Source organism: Sceloporus occidentalis, unplaced genomic scaffold (genome assembly GCF_023333645.1).
Source record: "Sceloporus occidentalis isolate IW3139 unplaced genomic scaffold, rSceOcc1.0.p SCAF_107, whole genome shotgun sequence".
NCBI lineage: Eukaryota > Metazoa > Chordata > Lepidosauria > Squamata > Phrynosomatidae > Sceloporus > Sceloporus occidentalis.
In genome coordinates, this window is record NW_028317087.1 from 1,590,999 (window position 1) to 1,611,574 (window position 20,576).

Consider the following 20,576-nt stretch of genomic DNA (forward strand, 5'->3'; position numbering starts at 1 on the left):
GGATCTCCCTGTGTGTAATTATTGTTTATGTAAACATGGCTAAATCTCCCCGATGGATGCCGGACACGTATGGAAGGCACTTTCGTTCTCTCGCCATTGCGGGCGGTTCTTTTATTGATGTTTAAAGAGCTCATCTTTGAATGGATGAGATTTTTGTGATCAGTTGTGATCGGGTATGATGGCACGAAGAATGGTCTGAAAGGATCTTCAGTGAAATTACTACAAACTCAAAATGCAAAAAAAGATATATTTTTGGATTTTCTATATTTTAATATTTTCTAAAGTATGCGCTTGTTCTCATAAATTTTTTGAATAAGCGCCTGCTTATTTTGTTTCATGCCATGTTGCATATCCATGAGCAAACGCAAGGTTCATAGATACTTGTGAAAGCGTATTAAATGTAAAGTACAGATACATACTTACATTAATATGTTTAATGTATATGCTGTTGGTTTCTATAAGGGTAAGAGGGTGTGAATTACCCCCTCTAAGTTATGGTACATCTTTCAGGTTTGTTGATTGTTCGGATGGGCTTGGGCCACCTGTCATCATCCATCCAAGTTGAAGCGGGTTGGATAGAAGCAACTGTGCCTAGTGTTTAACAAGGGGCTCTATTCACTAAAAGGAGAGTTGTCAGCAGAGTTGGGGTTTAAATTCTCTCGCTTCACTTTTCATTATGGAGGTCCAATACCAGCAGGTTTCTCCAACTAGAACAGTTGAACCAGCCCTGTATAATGCATGAGATAATGGATCAGGAGACCACTTATTTAACTATAGATTATACAGGGCCAGGTAAGGTCTTCCTGCAGCAGACGAGCATTGAAATTAATAGAAGCTGAGACACAACTCTCCTGTAAACTCCCCCTTATTGAATAGACCACTGTAAATACTATTTAAAGAGACAGTCATATTGAGGGAACGCATGCTATGACTTTGTGGGGTCTATTCACTAAAGGAAGAGCTGACCAGAGAGGCTGGTCATTTATAACGCATAGCGAAATCAGCAAGATTTCTTCAAAGCCTCCTTGCTCATTGAAGTATGCATTATGTAGGGCCAGCTGGGCCCCTCCAGGAGCAACCTGCCAGTGTTGACCGTTGGAGGGACAGTCTAGTGCCCCAAGCTGCCTATTCGATAAAGAATATGTATTAATGTGAGTACACCATGTGGGCACAGGCAGCATAAAGTGTCTTGTGCGTTAGTGGAAAGGAACTATCAGGAACTATTGACATGTTTTATTTTATATAAATATATATATGTTTTTTACAGGTTCTGCTAAGCTTCACCGTTGAAAGGAATGGAGGCTCCCTGGCGTCAAGGTGGCAGAGCCAGAGGCCGTGGCACATCTGTCAATGGCCCTTCCCAGGCACCAGGCCAAGTACCAGCAACGGGAAGAAATGTACCGTTCCCGAGAGGAGTTCAGTCCGATGGAAACGGTGCCAACAGGCTTGGTGCTGGCAGAGGAAATTCCTCATATGCTTCAGCTACTAAGCCGTTCGGTGCTCAGGATGTGAAAAGTGAAACCAATGGTAAATAACGCGTAGTATACTTTATTACATCAATAAACTATATTCGTCACCATGAAATATGTCCAGATGATTTTATGGCGTGCTCCATTCCTCCTGCCTTTTGTTTATTGGGCACTTTATCTTTCATATAGAAGACATTTAACTTGGTATGATCCATTCACCTCCTATTAAATGCTGATTTGGAATTTTTCTAAAATAAACTTGGGATCTATGTCTCAATGTAATGGGTGGGTTGGTTTATTTGATAAAAGCTTGCTAAATACGCCTTCTCATAAAATAAATAATAAATTCATACAGAGGGCTTGCTTGCACCAACAAGGGGACAGAATCTGCTAGATGGTGAAATTTAGGGTATATGCTCTTTTAGTTGAGGGCACCTGAGTGAGAGTATGAAGAATTTTCACCTTGGCTGCCTTTTCAGCTGACATACAATTGTCCCGGACTAAATACGGGTCGAGACAAATATATTCCAACCTTACTTAGTCTGTCCCTGATCATTACAAAACTTAAACGTAATGGAAATTCCCTTTGTTTGAAAATGATTGGAAAATCACTGTCTGAGGGTCAAATCAACACACTATCCGCACTACTATAACCAACAGTGTCACTGACCGCAGGTCCTGTATCATTTTTTGATTACCCGACCTTTCCAACAATGCACGGTATGTACTTGTTTAGGCTGAAGTGCTAATCGCGGTATAATGCCAGTAAAATTGGCTCATGGACGTAAGGGCAAAATGCCAGTAAAATGACCCCTAGGGTGTGACACTGGTTATCAATCAATTATTACAGTGTACTTTGAAGAAAAGTGGGTGTTTTGCTACTTTAGCTTTAAAAACCATTAACGAGCTCTTCTGTTTGCAAATGGTGCGTTACTCACGTAGTTACCCAAGTCTGTCTTATTATAGAGAGATGCCAATGCAGTTATGTTGGAATATCACATGTGCTGGATGAATATGCTAGAAATAGGAGAATTCCCTGAAATAATGCTTCCCATTTACATATAACATAGGAGTAATAGGCGATATTTTTAAGTGCAACTCTGGTGCATTTCTTGTGCGGATTGCTAACTGAGTACAATCAACATTTTAATCTAATTGAAGTTAACTTTAACGCTTTGCTGAGCCGTGCCTTAAAAAAGGGCCAGTAACTTTTATTGTACGCCTATTTTTTTTGGCCGTTTGGCACAAAGATGTTTGAAAGCACCATTAGGTTTATAATACAATTGTAATACTTTAATAAACTGCACTTGGCGTTTTGTAGATGTGTTTGTGTGTTTTCGTAGAGTTATTTGAATCACTGCCTCGTAATAATTAAGAATGTGTTTTTTGTATTTGTATTGTAGCTGAGACAAATAAAAAGAAATTTGAAGAAATCCAGAAAGCTAACCAGGCGATGGTTAGAAAGCTTGCAGAGGATCACTATAGTTCTTCAGATGATGAAGACAGAGATGAAGATACAGAAGGAAAACAAAAGGAGATACTGACTTTAACGTTTACAACCTACACAAATCAAACAGGTAGGAAAGCACTGGGCTGATTGCTGTAGTTATCAAATTTGTGGACGCAGCAATTAGGATGATAATTATTACATATTAAAAATCTCTTTTTTTAGAAACATTTGGGGTATAAACTGTTTTAGTTGAGGATCCTGAGTGACCCTGAGAGAAAGTATAAAGATTTTTCAGCTGTAGCTCCAGGAAAACTGACCCGCCACGACCTTTGTTTATTCTCATTGCCAAACTTAAACATACTGGAAATTATTATTATTGTTTTATATAGCGCTAATAGACATTGCCTTCATTTCAAAATGAAAGGAAAATCTGGCGGGCCAAATCAGTCGAGGGAATAAAACAGCTTTTCCTTTGCCAGCTAGAACCTCCGCATAGATCAGGGGCGTCCAACCTGCCGCCCTCCAGCTGCTGCTGGACTACATCTTTCCTGTCTACCTGTTCCCTAAGCAATGCTTGAAATTCATATTTATACGCAAGGTTTTTATTGCACCATCTTTCAAAGATAATTTATGAGGAGGCATGCCTGAACGTGTTGATGTATTTAAAAACTCAGTTAAGCACACCCTCGTTTATTTTTAGCCGAACATTTTTTGGGCAAAGTATTGCGTGACGATCCATTATAAATAAAATTCCCTAGGATTGAATAGTCCCTTCTGAAAGACTTTCATCACCAAAAGTTCACTCGTCTCTGAGTTTCTCAGCTCAAGCTAGTTACATTTTGGAGCTGAAACACATTGGTGTACGTAGTGTGAGCGCTTGGCAAATTCACCGTTAACTTCCGCAAACTGTTTCATTTTCAAAACCATAAGGACCAGGGCTATTCTACACTCGTAAAACCTTTTACATTTTTTTATGTATTTCTCTTTTTGCATTTCTTTTTCTTCTTGAACATTGAAAACATCGCTTGCTCTGATCACTCTCCCTGCAGATCACGCAGTGATCAGGAAGTATGTCTCTGTGGCCTCCGTTTCCTGATCACATAAGTGTGAACAGACACAGGCGGTCATTTGTAAAGACTGTGTTGGGTCTTGTTGACCTGCAATGCCAATTTTAACACAACATACAAAGTATGGTATACTGGTCCTCAAGGAGTTAAATGGGTTACTTTGGGCTCTCCGTTTGCTTCGAGTTTCCTTTTAAGATGAGCAACATGCAGAAAGTTTTAAACTACTTTTAAATAAAATGAATTTATTTTACAATTTTCACCAAAAGAAGATCATAGTAGTTAACATGGTAACATATTTTTTTTCTGTGTCCTGTTCAAGATGGGGATGCGAGTGAATTAGCACGCACCAAGCAGTATATGAATGAGGCTTTTCAGACAGGAGCCCTAACGTGCTTGATTTGCATTGCTTCAGTCAAGAGGAATCAAGCGGTGAGTAATATTCCTTGTTTCCGACATGTTGCGTAATGATGAAGATGGGTTTTCCCTTTTTTTCCTGATACCAGATAGACAAAACCTTTGCTCAATATGCAGTTTTTACAGGATTTGTATATAAATAGGCCAAGGTTACCTCTCAATTGTCCCCTATAAAGAATTTTACCAAACCCTATTGTTCCCTAGTTTTCATTGTTGCTCTCTCCTAATGATCCGGTGATTTACGGACATATCCCTGTGAATAAACGGCTTCATTGTGATTATGAATGGGTCATTTGTAGGTCTGGAGTTGCTGTGGCTGTTTCTGCATTTTTCACATGCCGTGCATCCAGAAGTGGGCCAAGGACAGTATATTCCTTGCGTCTTCTCCGCTTGCAGATGATGCCTTTGAAAAGAGAGATTATCCTTGGCCTTGGTAAGTGGGGATACTGTTACAGTGATATATTTGCCTTTTCTTGAGTAAATTGAATTTTTCCTTCAGTATGTCACAACTGCTTCTTTTTCTAAATTGAACTTACTTCGAATGCTCCCTTTACTGATGTAGTATACACTAGTTCTTTCAACCTTTATCTTGGATTTATTAATCACTCATTCAATTGACGTTTTTTTTTTTTTGCTTTGTAAAGAAGGCGTAAATGCCAAATATAAGTTTTTTAGCGCAAAAAATCAAGCCAGGAGCCATTAAAGGTATATAGATATCATTGACTTGAATGATTTATATTTGTCAGAAAGTAGACACCAACAGCTGTAACCAGCTTATAGTTGTCCTTTCCAGGTGTTGGGGGAATACAGCCTGCATGCCGATGAATATCTGAGATGCAATCTCTCTATGTGCTTGATTTTTTTGGTCTTTCCTTATATTTTCAGTCCCAAGTGCCGGTATGAATATAAGCGTTCGGAGACTCCCAATAGGTATTACTGTTATTGCGGAAAAGTGGAGGACCCGCCGTTAGACCCCTGGCTCGTCCCTCATTCGTGTGGCCAAGTTTGTGAAAGAGAATTTAAGCCGCCTTGTGGTCACAAATGTTTACTCTTATGCCATCCAGGTAATGAACCAAAAAGCAATTTATACAGAAATCAATGTACAGAAATGAGTGGAACGAAATTAGTGACAATTTTTGAGGCCTCTTTCAGGTGTATTTATTAAACTGAGTTTTTGGATGAGCTGAACGTTTCAGCTCCCTGATATTGCTATGAATTACGAAGGGCCATGCCCAGTGGGACACAAGGTTGAGATCACCCTAAATACTCTGTAGTTAGAGATGCTTCATAATGCACATTGAAGTGACCAAATCTATTGATTATTGAATTACTTCTCAGCTAGAGCTACCAGGTGGTGCACCTAACGCTTATAATATAATGTTTTATATTTTGGCAAAACTATTTGGGAGAGCAGGCATCCATCAAAACTACCCTATGCTTTTTTATATATATATATCTATCTAAATATATATAATATAAATGAAATCAGTAACATTATGACCACCTATATCAATCCAAACTCACAATAAGTGAAGCACAACCTCTTTCAACCAATATATACCAACACCTTATAGTGGAATAGTGCTGCAAAAACACAAACTCCCCAAATGTCCCAAGAATAATCACAATAAAATAACAAAAAATTGTCTGCGCACCTAAAAAATCAAATCAAAATAAAATAATGTAAGTAAATTAATTATATAGGTCAATCAATTAAATGAAACAATATATAAATACCCTTCTAAAATATACGCATTGAGTATCCAACAGGCTCATAAAAAGGAAACAACAAAAAAATAAAAACAGCATATAGTGTAATACATTAGATAGATAAATAAAATAATAACAGGACAGATTCTTACAGTAAGCCTGGCTGGTCTGAGATTTCGCAGCACCATACGCAACAAACTGCGATGCACTGTGTGTTCCGACATCTTTCTATCAGAACCGGCATTAATATTTTCAGAAATTTGAGATACAGTAGCTCGTCTGTTGGATTTGACCACACGGGCCAGCCTTCACCCCCCACGTCCATCAATGAGCCTTGGCCGCCCATGGCCATGTCGCCGGTTCACAGCTTTTACTTCCTTAGACCGCTTATGATAGGTGCTGACCACTGCAGACCGGGAACGCCCCACAAGAGCTGCAGTTTTGGAGATGCTCTGATTCAGTCGTCTAGCCGTCACAATCACATACTACGCTTGCCCATTTTCCCTGCTTAAAACACATCAACTTTGAGGACAAAATGTTCACTTGCTGCCTAATATATCCCACCTGCTGACAGGTGCCATGATAACAAGATTTATCAGTGTTATTCACAGTGGTCAGAATGTTATGGTTGATCGGTGTATATCATCATACATTTTAGGCTGAAGGGTTTTACGCTGCAAGTCCTTTATAGACGGACTCTGTTTTAAGTAGAAGTACCTCTTCATCTTTTTCATTTTGTTTTTGCTTCATTTCCTTTATTCGCTAATTTTAACTCTGGTTAATCTCCGATTCCTCCTTAATGTGACATAGGTCCGTGCCCTCCCTGCCCCAAAATGGTGTCTACAACGTGTTTTTGTAAGAAGGCAAAGCCAGTTCCTCGCAGATGCAGCACCAAAGAATGGTCTTGCCAACAGCCATGTGGAAGGAGGCTCCTCTGCGGTCAACATAGGTGTGAAAACCCCTGTCATAAAGGTAACATATTATACGTGTTGTATGCTGTGCTATCATAGTTAAAGGTTGTCGAGCCTTGGTGTGTAGTTATGTCTGTATATGTGTGTTGTATGGCCATGCCCTTCTCTCTGAACAGGGGACAGAAATGATCACCGTCTACAGTATCGTTGCAAAATGAGCTTTAATTGGAAATATGTAAACCATAAAAATGAGTCTGGAGAAGAGACCCAAGTAGTCTCAAAAGCTTACAATTTAATGGAGTTAACCAATAAGGATAGCATCTTTACCTGACTCGTTTTCTTTCCACGGCCAACATGGTACGATTTGTATCCATATTACTGTATATGATGGTGTGCTGGCCTCTAAATACTCTGCGGTCTCCCATGTCCTTCCTGTTCACTTTGTGCTTTTGTTTCTGATTTGCCGTTTGCTAGACGTTCCTGTTATTTACAAGCGAGCAATGAACTTTCAAATATGCTAAAACATTCTATATGATTTTTGTTTGCTTGGTTTACGTTAGTAGGTTTTTGAGATCTTTGCCCAGGGAACCGCAGGATGTAGAATAGCATCACCTATGGTAAAGTGCTGAGTATACTAGGGTAGGTGTCCTCAACATCGTCCCGCAAAGCACTTGGGGTTTAGTTTAGTAGACTCGGCAATGGGATGTATAATTGCGAGGGGTAAGTTTTTTCCTGTGTTTTCATTGCAGGAGACTGCCAGCCGTGCCCAAGAGTTAGCAAACAGAAATGTCTCTGTGGAAGAAAGACAACCGAAAGGCTTTGTGCCAGTCCCTCCTGGCAATGCGACCAGGTACGTTCCAGCATGGAAATATATTTGCACGATTATAATACCCTTTTTTTATTTATTATCTCACTTAATCAAAATATTAACTGCACTCCCTAGTAAGCATAACTATTAAACCTCTAGGTAAACAGAGAGCTAGATATGTAATAATGAATGAGTTCATTGAGAAAGCTTTATAACCCTGTGCATGCCATGCCGTAACTATGAATAATTTCTGGAAGCTCTAAAATGCACCACACCGCATACGAGGAAGTATAGTTACCGTAACATATTCCTTAAATACAATAAGACTCCATTTAATTATTCGAGCTCTCACGCGCTATTTTTCCAGAGTGTGTGCAAGTATCCCCCTAAGTCTAGTATTAATTTACAAATGCAAACTGTCCTTGTAGGTTTGCGGTAAAACATTACCGTGTAGTAACCACACCTGTGAGCAGGTTTGCCACGCTGGATCGTGTGGACAGTGCCCTCGGTCGGGGAATCGCTTGTGTCCCTGTGGAAAATCAAGTAAGTTCACGTATTTGGATTAGGCATTCAAGGTTTTCCTTCAATGACCTTAAGAATGTGAAATTTGTATGATATTGTGTGACGGCATTCAACATTCTTTTCTGTGCAAACCTTGCCTAAATGAAAAATGTTTTCTTGAGAGTATTTCTGAAAAGCCCCCGTCTACTCACCGGCTGGTGCTTACAGCTACTGCCTTATCTGAGGTCTTCAAGTGATGAGACGGTCTCTGATTTTACAGAAGCCTTTTGTGTCTAAAATGTATGCTGGTCTTATTATTGAAGACCCCTGACAAGATCTTGCAGAAGCTTTTGGTTTTAAGTGTAAACACAAGTCTTTACTCTTTGACTGAAGTCTCGTGTGTGTACATGTGTGTGTATATATACTGGAGGTGAGAAATGCAGAGAGGTGGAGAGATAACCCAGGGACTGAACAAATAAACTTAGGGAACCAATAACCACAGTAAAACGTCAAAGATAACAGCAATTAGACATTGGATGTTTAGATGAAGTTCATATGAAGTTCTGGTAGTGTGTAAGGAAACCAGAATCCACATTAAGTCCCTCTTTTATGGTGTTAAAATGTGTAATCATTTTCATCTCAAATGTTTTTCTTTCCTGAGAGTCTCTGAAATTTCCTTTGAGTACTTTAATTTTTAGGTTTTGGATGGAGTGATTGTTCTGTGTGAAATGATGTCCTACCGGGTGCAATATTTTTCTTCCTCATGGTTTTTGATGGAGCTTCGGTGCAGGTTCATTCTAAGGTGCAGCTTAAGCCCAGTTTCTCCAATGTAGCACCCTTTGTCACATGCAGAGCATTGTATCATGTACACCACGTTTGCCCATGTACATGAGTAAGAATCTTTGATGATGTATGTTTTGTTGTTGTGACTGGCTGTGTTTCTGTCACATATATGTTGGCAAAGTTTGCAGCGGGATTTGTTACATGGTACAGTCTCTGTATACCTAGTTTGCTGGCTACATAAGAAAAAGAAGTTCATGTGAAGTTACTGAGCTGATTAAAGCTGATCCTTTGGATGCCACCTTTGTTAACATATACAGATGATATGATATTTTGTTTTTCTGATGCAGAATACACTTTGCCGTGTACCGAAGATGTCCCTACATGTGGGGATAACTGTGACCGAGTTCTGGAGTGTGGAATACACAAGTGCTCCCAGCGCTGTCACCGCGGACCCTGCGAAACCTGCAGACAGGTCAGTTTTTAGCCTCTTGCCTGTTCTTTGCTACGTATAACTGTAGAGCAATGAGGTCTCGCTAATGTTTAGTGTACCGTATCATTTGACTATGTTTTGCAAAGAGTCTGTGACCAGGATAAAAAGGAAAGCCTAGTGGGCAACAGTTGTCTGCAAAACTTGAAGAATAACATTTTCAGACATAATAATTTAAGTATTAAAGTTGTTAATTCGCTGTGTGGCTGTCCGTATTGAGACTAAGGTGTCCATTTCGTCACCAATGGCAGAAGTAGGGTCTCTAAATATCTCTATTAAGAAGGAAAGAAAAGATATACAGATGCGTTTGCCCCCATTCCAATTCCTGCCTTTATGATAGTCTTGTCTTGGACTGTCTACACCAGCCCACCATTTCAAAGTGAATCACCTCATCACAGAACATAAAAGGGCCGAGTTGGCTCAAGGTTACCCTCATGGTTTTTTGTCAGTTAGAATAGTGAAGAACGTCTGCTATGCTAATTCCATTAATGCTGTGCCAAGTTCTCCTGGCTTTTTCATCTTGCATATAACTCTGCGGTCAGTGAATCTGGCCCCATATCTGCGATATGGAACTAGTTATGAGTGGGTAACACTTGGATTGAGTTAACGTAAATTATATCTAAAATAAATGATTTCAAGAATTGCTTCCTCTCTCGGTATGTGTATAAAGTCCAGTCTGCAGTAGACGTTTCTGATCAATACTGAGTGGGGGGTTTGCCATTTTTGGGGATTTTTGCACATAATCATTCTATACATATACAGTCAAGGTTATAGCACATATCCCTGACTATGTCTGTGAAACCCCACAGATACTGACAGCTCTTATGACCTTTTTTAATAATAATATATGTGGAGAACGCTGAGCCTACTGAACTGCATGTGTGTTTTTACTGCCTCTGGGACCTTATCAATCTGAATTTGTAATATTTAGATTTTTGCTAAATGTTTCATGAAAATTCACTAGCAAAACCAGATTATTAAATGTATATAATTAGGGTGCTGTTAATATGCCAGTGATAGCGAGCAGTTTTAACTGAACTGTGAAGAATTCTGGAATAAATATTGTCCCAATTCTTAATTTTTAAAAAGAATGCGGTAAGAGACTGAAAACTCCGTTCCCCTTTCGTTTTAATTTCAGACAAAGTTTGGCTCTCAGAAATCATTCTCCTTATGGTGCCTTCTTCAGAGCATATGACTTGACTTTGAGCAGGACTATAACGCTTTAGCTGTTCTTGCAGGTTGAGTGGTAGATAACGGCATGTATGCTAGGCCAATATGTGCAATCAGCTGCTGCTTGTACCGCAAGTTCACCTGCCATTGATTTTAATAGGAATACTACACAACAGGTGCAGGCAGTGTACTTAACTGTACATCCCCCTCTAGTAGTAGCCATCAGGGGAGAAGTAGAACGAGACAGAATGCCCATTTTATAACACCCATAAAAATATAACGCATAGACTCGGCATTCAGTAAAATGCGTTGATAGAAAATGGACCCCAAAATACTTAGACACAGTGTCCTGCACGGCCTCACAAATGAATGTATATTGTGAAGGAATACAGGATGAACTTTGTACGTTATCATGTGTATAAAAATCCATATGGTGGTTGGAGTGTCCCTTTAAACGTACAGCTTAACTGTGCGTGTGCCCTATATATATACCCCCTTGTATACAGGAATGAGCGGACCGGAGGGACAATTGCCCCCTGGACCACTTGCTGAGGCAGGAGTGAAGTGGGAAGGGTGTGATGGTATGAGGTGTGATGGTATGAGGTGTGATGATGGTGTAAGCTTGTTTTAATGTGTTCTTGTGTTTGTTAGTTACCAGTAGGGGGGGGCTAGGGTTCCACTCGTCAAAGTGGCAGCCCTCCCCTGTTTATGTAGCACATTCTATGTTCTATAATATAAGATCAGCAGCCAAAGGGTAGCTTAGTGTCAGAAATAAATATTTCCTCTATATATTTAAGTTGGCTTAATCAGTTGTTCCAAATTGGCATCTGTGTCCTGAAATAATTCCTCATTCTGTTTAAATTATCCTTGGAGAACATACTGCTGTATTGTTTTGAGAGAAGCATGTCTGGAGAATCGGTAACATATGAGTGCTAATTGGACTTTAATTATTTCCATGTATTTCCCTTGCCCGTTTCACAGCACCACCGGTCCCATGGGGTACCGACCTCAGCAATTTGTTTCTTGCTATAGAATACCTTATATTGTAGGCAACTGTTCAAAACCACAACTTTCGAATAACATTTCAGTAATTTCAAGGTATATATGAAGCCTTAGTGAATACCTAGAAAAATATAGTTCTGTTCATAAAGAAATCAAAATGCCTACCATAGTCCAGGGCACACAAACCGGGCCGGATCCCAGTAGGCTCCCCAGGCAAGAATACTCATTTTTTGTTTTTCTTTTAGAAAATGTTTTTTATAGTATTATTGTGTTTACACAATTTCATTAATAATAATTTTTTATTTTATTTTGAGAGGGCCACTGGGATTTTGTTCCCAATAAGACAATCTAAGACCATACCTAAAGCCACAGTCCTTCCACCTCCATTCTTCAAAGATGACTTGCTATAGAGGTGAATTAGCAATACTGAACAATGTATGAAAAAAGAGAACAATTCATTTATAAAAGGGGAAAAATTAGAGATATTCATCCGGAAATATGCCGATGTTAAATTGGGACTATTAGATTTTTTTACGAGCATTTACACCCCATTTAAAATTTTGTAACATTTTTGTGCCGATTGCTTTTTAGGGCATTTAATTTTAAATAAGACCAAATATTTCATGGATGTTGAGGTTAATTCTTCATGAACATTACTTTTTGAAATTGTTGATTAGTATAAGTTGAAGAGATTCATGTTCAAGGTTGCTAAGTTCTCATTCTCTCGACAAATTGAGGAAAGACTCTGTGACATTGAGTTTTTAAACCTTGCCGCAGTTGTCGAGGACCATTTGGTTTTGAAGAATTTGAGTGTTGCGTGAGAACAGCTCATAACTGATTGACACGTACTTTAGACATACAAGAGCCCTGAATTAAAACATCTCCTTAAGGAGGACAGGATGGATATCGAGTCCCAGTAAATGTCATTATTTCTGCTTTTAAAGGAAGTTGAAAAGCAGTGCCGCTGTGGAAAACACTCAAAACGAATGCCTTGTCATAAGCCTTACCTGTGCGAAACCAAATGTGCCAAGACGCGGGATTGCCAGAGACATCAGTGCAAGAGAAAAGTAAGTTCATAGCCAACATAACTGCACGCGAAGACCGCAGCGCAGCTTCGGGATAATTTGGTGGATAGGGTACAAAAACAACCCTGTAATTTAACAGATATGGAAAATACGGTGAAGCATTTGGTAAAATTTCCAGAATTTTGAAATATTTATTTTTTTGTCTTATATTTTGAGTTGTCTTCTCCTATCCTTATGTATACATTTGCCCAAAAGAACATATATTTATATGACTCCAAGTAATAACTAGATACATTCCTTTATAACTGAAAAGAATTAGAGTCCCAATACTACTGTGTCTGGTCCATCCTTACCTATTGTGTAATACATCCTGACCTTCTTTTTCTTGACTTTTTTTTTTTGTATTTTTTTTTTTTTTTTTTAAATATATCCTTAAGTATACACCATATGTTTAGACTTTTATCTTCAGCAGGTTATGTGAGATGTCCTGATTTATCTCTGTGACCTAGTGCGCTAACGATGGTAATTCACGGCAAGAAATTATACTGAACTCAGATTTCAGTTTGAAAACTCTGCAAAATGCTCAATTCATCTGTGCAATGTTGGAGAGCTCCTGATACACGTGATGGCTGGAACGTCCCTTTATCTGAGATGGCAGTTATTATTTCTCTTTATAATTTGTGTCATTAAGTTTGTTGTTTGGCAATAGAATAGAGTTGGGTATTCTAGTCATGTAGACTTAGATTTGTCAAGAGTCAAAGACTTTAAATCAGCGTTTCTGGCCTCCTTAAGAAGAATAAAGTTCCTTTGTAACAGAGAAGGCAATCGATTTCAACAGCAGAATACCACCATTCATGATCCGATATCCTTTAATCTTTGTTTATTTAGTGTTGTCCTGGAAGTTGTCCTCCATGTGACCAGCAGTGCGGCCGTTCCTTAGGTTGTCGTAATCACAAGTGTCCCTCCGTATGTCACAGAGGTAAGTCGCGTTTTATCTTCTCAAGGTTCTAAATAAATTTTATTCAAATTTTCTGAAATTCTGATCAGTATAGAAGCCTTTAAATCTGTTTAAGGCTAATATATATAACCTTGTTAACATTTCATGACTCCCAAGATCACATACTTAATTCTATGGCATATTTGGGTGGTTTTGTGGGTTTTTTTTTATGCTTCTTTTTTAGTCTAAAATGACAGTACCCGTTTTCTTCAGACGTATGACCCTATAATGTATGGAAGTTTTACTTTACTGAGAAGGCGATACAGAAGTTTAATGTCTTTCCAGCAGAAGTGGTAGATGTAAATACAGAGAGGGAATTTAAACTTACCTAAAGTTATTCTGAATATAAGATGAGACCGGGGGCTGATTAAAGCCTCTACATCAAGAAAAATGGGCAGACTAAACGGCGTTTCTAATACACGTTAGAAGAACATTATTGGAACTCAAATGTATCACCAAAAATGAACGTAGTCTATCATTAGTCTTTGTTATAAGTGCAGTGACTTTTCACTTTGTTACAGTGACCTACGTTTTATAGAGTTACTGAAAAATAAGTTCTCGTGGTGTCAATCCAATCCTAGTTTCTGAGTTCATTGTATGTTGTTTTAGCACATTTATTTTGTTGTGTGTTTGTATCTCACAGTGCCACATCCAGAGTATGATAAAATGAAGAATTTATGTGTCTGCCAACATTTTACGGTTCTAATCATAAAAGAAACATTAATTTATGTGATTCTTTGAAGCCTCGTGAAACTGAAAAACACCCTGACCTTATTTATGGCCTTGTCACCACTGGAATCTTTTGGCACTCGGTAGCCTAATCTCTTTGAGAGGTTGTGATGGACTTATGAGGGTTTGTGATGTGTGGCTCTTTCATTTGAATTTCAAACGTAACGGGGGGCTTTTAAAAATGGCACAATCTCTGACAATGTTGGTTCTCCACCCAAAACCCCTGATTGTCTGTGTGGTGATTGTTTAACATTTAATATTTTAATTTTAGTGTTTGGTGGCTTCCATGTTGCATGAACCCCAACGCATTTTACTCTTATGGAAGCCAGGGGGGCTGTCTCTACTGAAACCAGGAAACATGTGAATTCCTTGCACGTGCTCAGTAGCACTCTGATTTGAAGTCACTAAAGCCGCAGCCAATAACATTTGCTAATATAACATTAGTTTTCAGGTAGCATACATGTGATTGGCTGCTGCTACTCCCATTGATTTCATGTTGGCTGCATACAAGTTCTCTTTAACTGTTCCACCAATTGAATAATAGTTTTTCAGTACAGGACCAGAGGACCGTAACATTTTTCTCCCCTTTCATTTATAATTTCAGGCAGCTGCTACCCTTGTCCTGAGACAGTCGATGTGAAGTGCAATTGTGGAAAATCCATATTGACTGTTCCGTGTGGCAGAGAACGCAGCACTAAGCCGCCACGGTGCAAGGAGCTTTGCGGGTGTGTACAGATCTGAGTCTACCTACATGTGTATAGTAAAGGAAAAAAGTTATGATGTACATCAATGTAGAAAAAGTACCAATATACAGCAGAGTGGTAGGGTGTGCTTCCTTATAATCACACCAAAGGTGTATTATACACAGCAGGTAATATGTATGTGTGTATATCTATATATATATATATATATATATATATATATATATATATATTGTGTGTGTAAAAAAGAAATACAGAGAATCTCATGGCACAATAAAAATATCAACCATATCTGTGTATAAGGAAATCCAGATGGTCACACTTTTTAGAGCGGCTTACTGCTCTTTTGTGTTGCTCCTGGACCCTTTGGTCACTTATTGCTTTCGCCCAAACAGTAGCTCCGATAAAATAAGAACCCGCAATTAAAAGGTAATATTTTTAATTATATATGTGTGTATATATATATATAGATATATATATATATAGATATAGATATATAAAGCTTACATAATAGTTTGTGTTTGCGGTCTTGCATAACCATCAATATTCTGGTTAAAACTTCAAAGTTCAATCCCATCCTCCGCCATATCAAGGTGTGTACTAAACTGCATAGTAGGTTTGGGGAGTGTGTCCAGACCCTTGGGCATCAAAGGGTTAAATTACAATATTTGTAATTGCGATATGATTTCAAAGCAAATTTTATTATTCCTTTGGTTTGACTAGTCTTTATTATAATATTTCCAAATTCAAATAAAAAAATAAAGCATGTTTTTCTTCTGTATGGTAATGGTTTTCACAGTGATCTTGAGAGCACAAAGCATATGTAGGAACACGCAATTTGCATGACGGATGACACAGGTGTCTCAGCCATAGGCAAATGTACATGTCATTCATTGGTAGATAAGGTTTCATGTGTCTCCGGTTCATTTATCTCATTAATGCGGAGGATTTAAGATAATGAGTTATTTGATTTTTCCACAATTGCACGTACCAAGGCCATGGACCTGGGAGTACGAGTATATCCTGGTTACATTTCACATGGTATTTTTCATCCTATTTTTCGGTTTTCATTGCCTAGACAACCTTCTACCTGCCATCACGAGGTTAGAGAAACTCACAGATGTCACTTTGGCCCCTGTCCTCCATGTCGACAGATCTGCAAGAAGTCTTTGAATAAGTGCGGCCATTTCTGTCCCACCCCGTGCCACGATGAAGCCATTGTGAAGCAGACTGGCCTGGTAGGAATTCATCTGTGATGAGAACAAGTCCATGTGTAACGCTGGGATTCATGCTGTGAATGTTTATAGTTTGCTAACCTTTAAGTGACATTACACTTTATTTTTCACCTTTTTAAGAAAAATCTTAAAAAGTAAGGTTTGCGCAGTCATTATGTTAAGAGTTTGAGTATAGAAAATAGAAAGTAAGCATCCAACAGCGTTTGGGACACCTTTACTGTCGGAGAGAGAATGAAGGCTGCAGGGAGTATCAGTGCTATCACTTTGCTATTTTTCTTGTGACCTTATAAATATTGCTTAAGGAAGAGAGTAAAATAATAGTGTTACTATGCAAATGTTCTGATTTGTTCCCCTCCATAACAGCTTATGTGATCCTGTATGCTAAAAAACAATTTCATTATCAATAAATTCTTTTGCAGAACCTTTCAATAAGGGCATAGAGCAAGTCAGTTGCTACGATGTGGTGGCTTCAGGGCTTTAATCACATAATGGACAGTGGTCACAAGTTCTTCTGTAATATGCTGTATTTCTTCTGCCCACTCCTGTGAATTTCCGTTGACAGTGGTTTTTTTGTTCTTCGTTAGCCTCAACTGGCCGGTCCATGGGAGCAACCCTGTGAGCCGGCCTTTATTCAGAAAGCCTTACCCTGCCCTCCATGCCAGGTTCCTATACCCATGTAAGTACTGAGCGAAAACGGAATGCATGCAAAAATGTCCTCCATGATTTCTTTATGTAAAGAGCTCAATTAACGTAGACATCAGGAAGTTTAGCTCCTTACTTGAGAACCGTTTTGGGCTTTCTCTAGTCTCGGGTTTAAGCAGGCATGTTCTTTGGCTGATTACTAAATATTGTAAACCAGGCCTGACCAGAAACAGGCCAGGGATGTTGTGTATCTATGTCTGAAAACAAGTAGCTTAATGAATTTTTTATTAAGATGCCTGTGCTCAACGTTGGCATATCCAGAAAACTATGGCCTGTTGGTGGCTCCTGTACTAGAGTTGTGCATCCCTCTTCTCAACTAATCCAATGATAATTGAGTCACCCATATGTTTCCTTCTGATTAGAAAGTCAATTCTTAAACCTGTGGTTAAGCAGGTGTTTAAGTTCTAACAAATTTATTTTGGACCATGATCACTTATTACACACAACTGTGGCTGTTTTCCCCATTGTAGTCAATCAAGCTATTTCATGTGTGCAGCTTCTGAAATGTTTTCTTTTACACGGGGGTCTGTTATCTTCAAGGGCCGCTCTCACTTTTACATGTTCTTTCTATTATGGCCTCGTTTGGGAATTGGTTCGGGTTCATGTTACCTTAATATCCTTTGCGTGGGTTTTATTACTTCCTCTAAACCAGGATGTTTTATGATGATGAGATGTCTGGCCTAACTGTTCATTAACCAGCGTTATATAATATTTCCAGACAGCGTCCTTCCCATTTTATCGATTACATAGTCTAATAAAAACAACACTTTTCATATGGTTTTCCCATTTTCAAAAATACTGTTCCTGTGGATGTTGACTTACTGGAATTCCCAGGGATCGCTATATTGGAGAATTATATAAACGCTATTGGGGGAGATTTAGTTACGGTTTCATTTCAAAAAGTGAACCTGTCCCTTTAAATTCCCTCACTTCTATAAGCATCATCCCGACAGTGAAGAAATACTTTTAAGCCTTGCATTTCAGTCTCCTGTTCATTTTAGGCTCTGCCCTCTTTTTATTTTTTTAATTTTTTTTAGCGTTTTTCCACCTCTGAGCTATACTTCCCCTGATTTAGTTTAACCCTTTATGTATTTAAGTGTCTCTATTTTGTCATTGCTTGCCTTTCCCTTAAGCTATATACAAATACCTGGGAACCTGGAGTCTCTAGGTGAAGCTTTGCTACCCCGGGTCTTTGGGTCAGGTTCCCTCCTGTATCCGTGTTGACAGTTGTTGGTCTCTTCTTTTTTAATGTTCATTTAGCCTGTGCATGTTTTTAAAGAACTTGGCATTTCAGCGTCTCAGAGAGCTGCTAAAGTCAATGAAAAAACACGTATTTGATCCTTGAAAAAAGAATGGACTTTGAGTGCTCCTTTAAATAATGAAGCAATCGTTTAAAGATAAAAATAGCGTGGAACTGCTGAGTTGCGTTCCCATTAATGTATCTCTGTACCTCATTCTTTTTCTTTTTTTCTTTTCAGGGAGTGTTTGGGGAAGCATGAGGTACGTGTCTAAAGCAGTTTTTCATTTTCTATGTTCATACGAATCTTGGTTTGGGGAGAACATATATTTCAAATAGTTCATAGAGGTTATGCTTGGTAACACTTTGGTATATGAACAAAGCTGAATGTACATGTGCAGGTTCTAAATACGCTGCTTTAGTGATGGCGATTTATTTGCGCTGCTTTTGGGACAGCATTGTTTAGTCTTTGTAATCTCAGGGTTAGGATGAACCTTAAGATGTGTATGAGAATGAGTCTGGTGGTTATTTCAATCCTCTAGCTTTTTGCCATCTTTGCCACCTACATACACATCACATGATGAGCAGTTTTCGTTACATAAAAACATAGAATTTGATGGCAGATGAGAACCATTTGGCCTGACTAGTTTTCCTGAAGTATAGACCTTGGTCTTGTTTTAGATTCAGAATAGCCATATATGTTTAAATTCCCTTGCTGTATTATTGAATAATGAATGGACTGGGGGTTATGTATAAAAGGTTGTCCCTTGATTAGTGTTTTAGAGAACTTGTCTTAATGTTTTTCAGGTAAGCCCCCTGCCATGCCATTCTGCTGGCCCGTTCTCCTGTAGAAGACCATGCGGAAGGCAGCTTGCATGTGGCAATCACACCTGCTCGAAAGAATGTCACAAAGTCACAGACGTTACTGGCAGCGGACAAAAGGTGAGATCTTTGGGGGGACATCAAGAAGATAAACTTTGTCCATTCCACATTGTATAAAAAAACATTCTCTGTAAATTAATTACACCCTTGTAGTTAATGGCATCAAACTAAACATTTGATATGGGACTGTAGTGCAGAACTCAGGACAGTCGTTCATTGATATTCCTTGGTGTTCATAAGGGCGCTGTACTCTTTTTAATTTATTTATTCTGTGATATGTCTCGTGCTCATTATCACATACCAAAATGTGACATGAATAGCCACGCAGTTTTTATAAGTATAATACATGTTTTATTACATGTTCATTAGTTTCTTCTTTTGCCATTTCTCTACATTCAAAACTAAGGTTGAACTCATTCTTTTTCACCCTCATAATAACAAAAGCATTTCTGAAACAGATGTTTCACATTAACTCTCAATCTACTTTTACTTAATTTACCCATTATTAGCCAAAATGTTAGCATATGATAATGGGATTCGGGGAATGAATTGATAGTGTTGTTGGTTGGCTTGTCTAACGCTTATGGAGGACCATGTTTTGTAATGCTGCAACATCTTTAGAACAAACTGCCGTATCGATTTTGTTCTTGCAACAGGTTTGCTAATTCTGTATCAAGTTACAAAAGTGTTAAATTCAGCAAATTAAATGGAACTGTGCCTTTTTAAAGCCCAGCTATTTAAGATTCATGGGATAGCTCATCAGGATTATTGCAATAAAGCAATGTGTCCTTGCAGATAACATCTTGCTTATGAAACACTCCATGTTCTTGACATTGCCATACTGATGATGACCTCGTCTCTTTATTGTATTTTTGATCTTCCTTATTTAGTATTAAATGGAAATTTCCACAGTAGCTGTTATTTATGTTGATGTTCTTAATGTTTTGCTTTCGTATTTGTCTTGGCCACGTTCCCAAAGCAAAGTTATATGGATAACGCAAAGTCATCGCTGATTTGCAAAGTCACATATGTTTTTTTCTCAAGTCTTTCATACTTCATAACTGTGCATTTCCATGCATCGCAATAAACTGTGGGCTATACAGTGCAAGTAATATGGTCTAAAAATCATACGGAGCCAATATATCTAATAGTCTTTGCACTAAATTGTAACAACGTAAAGTACTGCAACCACACGTCTGTTGTTATATATGGAGGTGATAGCCCTGATTAGTAGGATATATTTTAGGAAGACAATGGAGGTTACATATAAAGAGCGAGTCTCCTGTAGAGTAATGG

General features: G+C 38.5%; 1 protein-coding gene across 1 annotated transcript in view; it reads left to right on the forward strand.

Annotated features, from left to right (window-relative positions):
• Window positions 1-1,295: 1,295 nt before the first annotated feature.
• Window positions 1,296-20,576, forward strand: part of LOC149283253 (NF-X1-type zinc finger protein NFXL1-like) — a 30,584-nt gene continuing 11,303 nt past the window's right edge. The window contains exons 1-16 of the mRNA XM_089497792.1: window positions 1,296-1,527; window positions 2,873-3,046; window positions 4,306-4,415; window positions 4,700-4,833; window positions 5,286-5,464; window positions 6,921-7,082; window positions 7,771-7,871; window positions 8,258-8,372; window positions 9,461-9,585; window positions 12,717-12,839; window positions 13,686-13,776; window positions 15,128-15,248; window positions 16,303-16,462; window positions 17,044-17,135; window positions 18,640-18,661; window positions 19,206-19,340. Of these exons, the coding sequence (XP_089353918.1) occupies window positions 1,296-1,527; window positions 2,873-3,046; window positions 4,306-4,415; window positions 4,700-4,833; window positions 5,286-5,464; window positions 6,921-7,082; window positions 7,771-7,871; window positions 8,258-8,372; window positions 9,461-9,585; window positions 12,717-12,839; window positions 13,686-13,776; window positions 15,128-15,248; window positions 16,303-16,462; window positions 17,044-17,135; window positions 18,640-18,661; window positions 19,206-19,340 (2,076 nt within the window). The remainder of the gene's footprint in view (window positions 1,528-2,872; window positions 3,047-4,305; window positions 4,416-4,699; window positions 4,834-5,285; window positions 5,465-6,920; window positions 7,083-7,770; window positions 7,872-8,257; window positions 8,373-9,460; window positions 9,586-12,716; window positions 12,840-13,685; window positions 13,777-15,127; window positions 15,249-16,302; window positions 16,463-17,043; window positions 17,136-18,639; window positions 18,662-19,205; window positions 19,341-20,576) is intronic.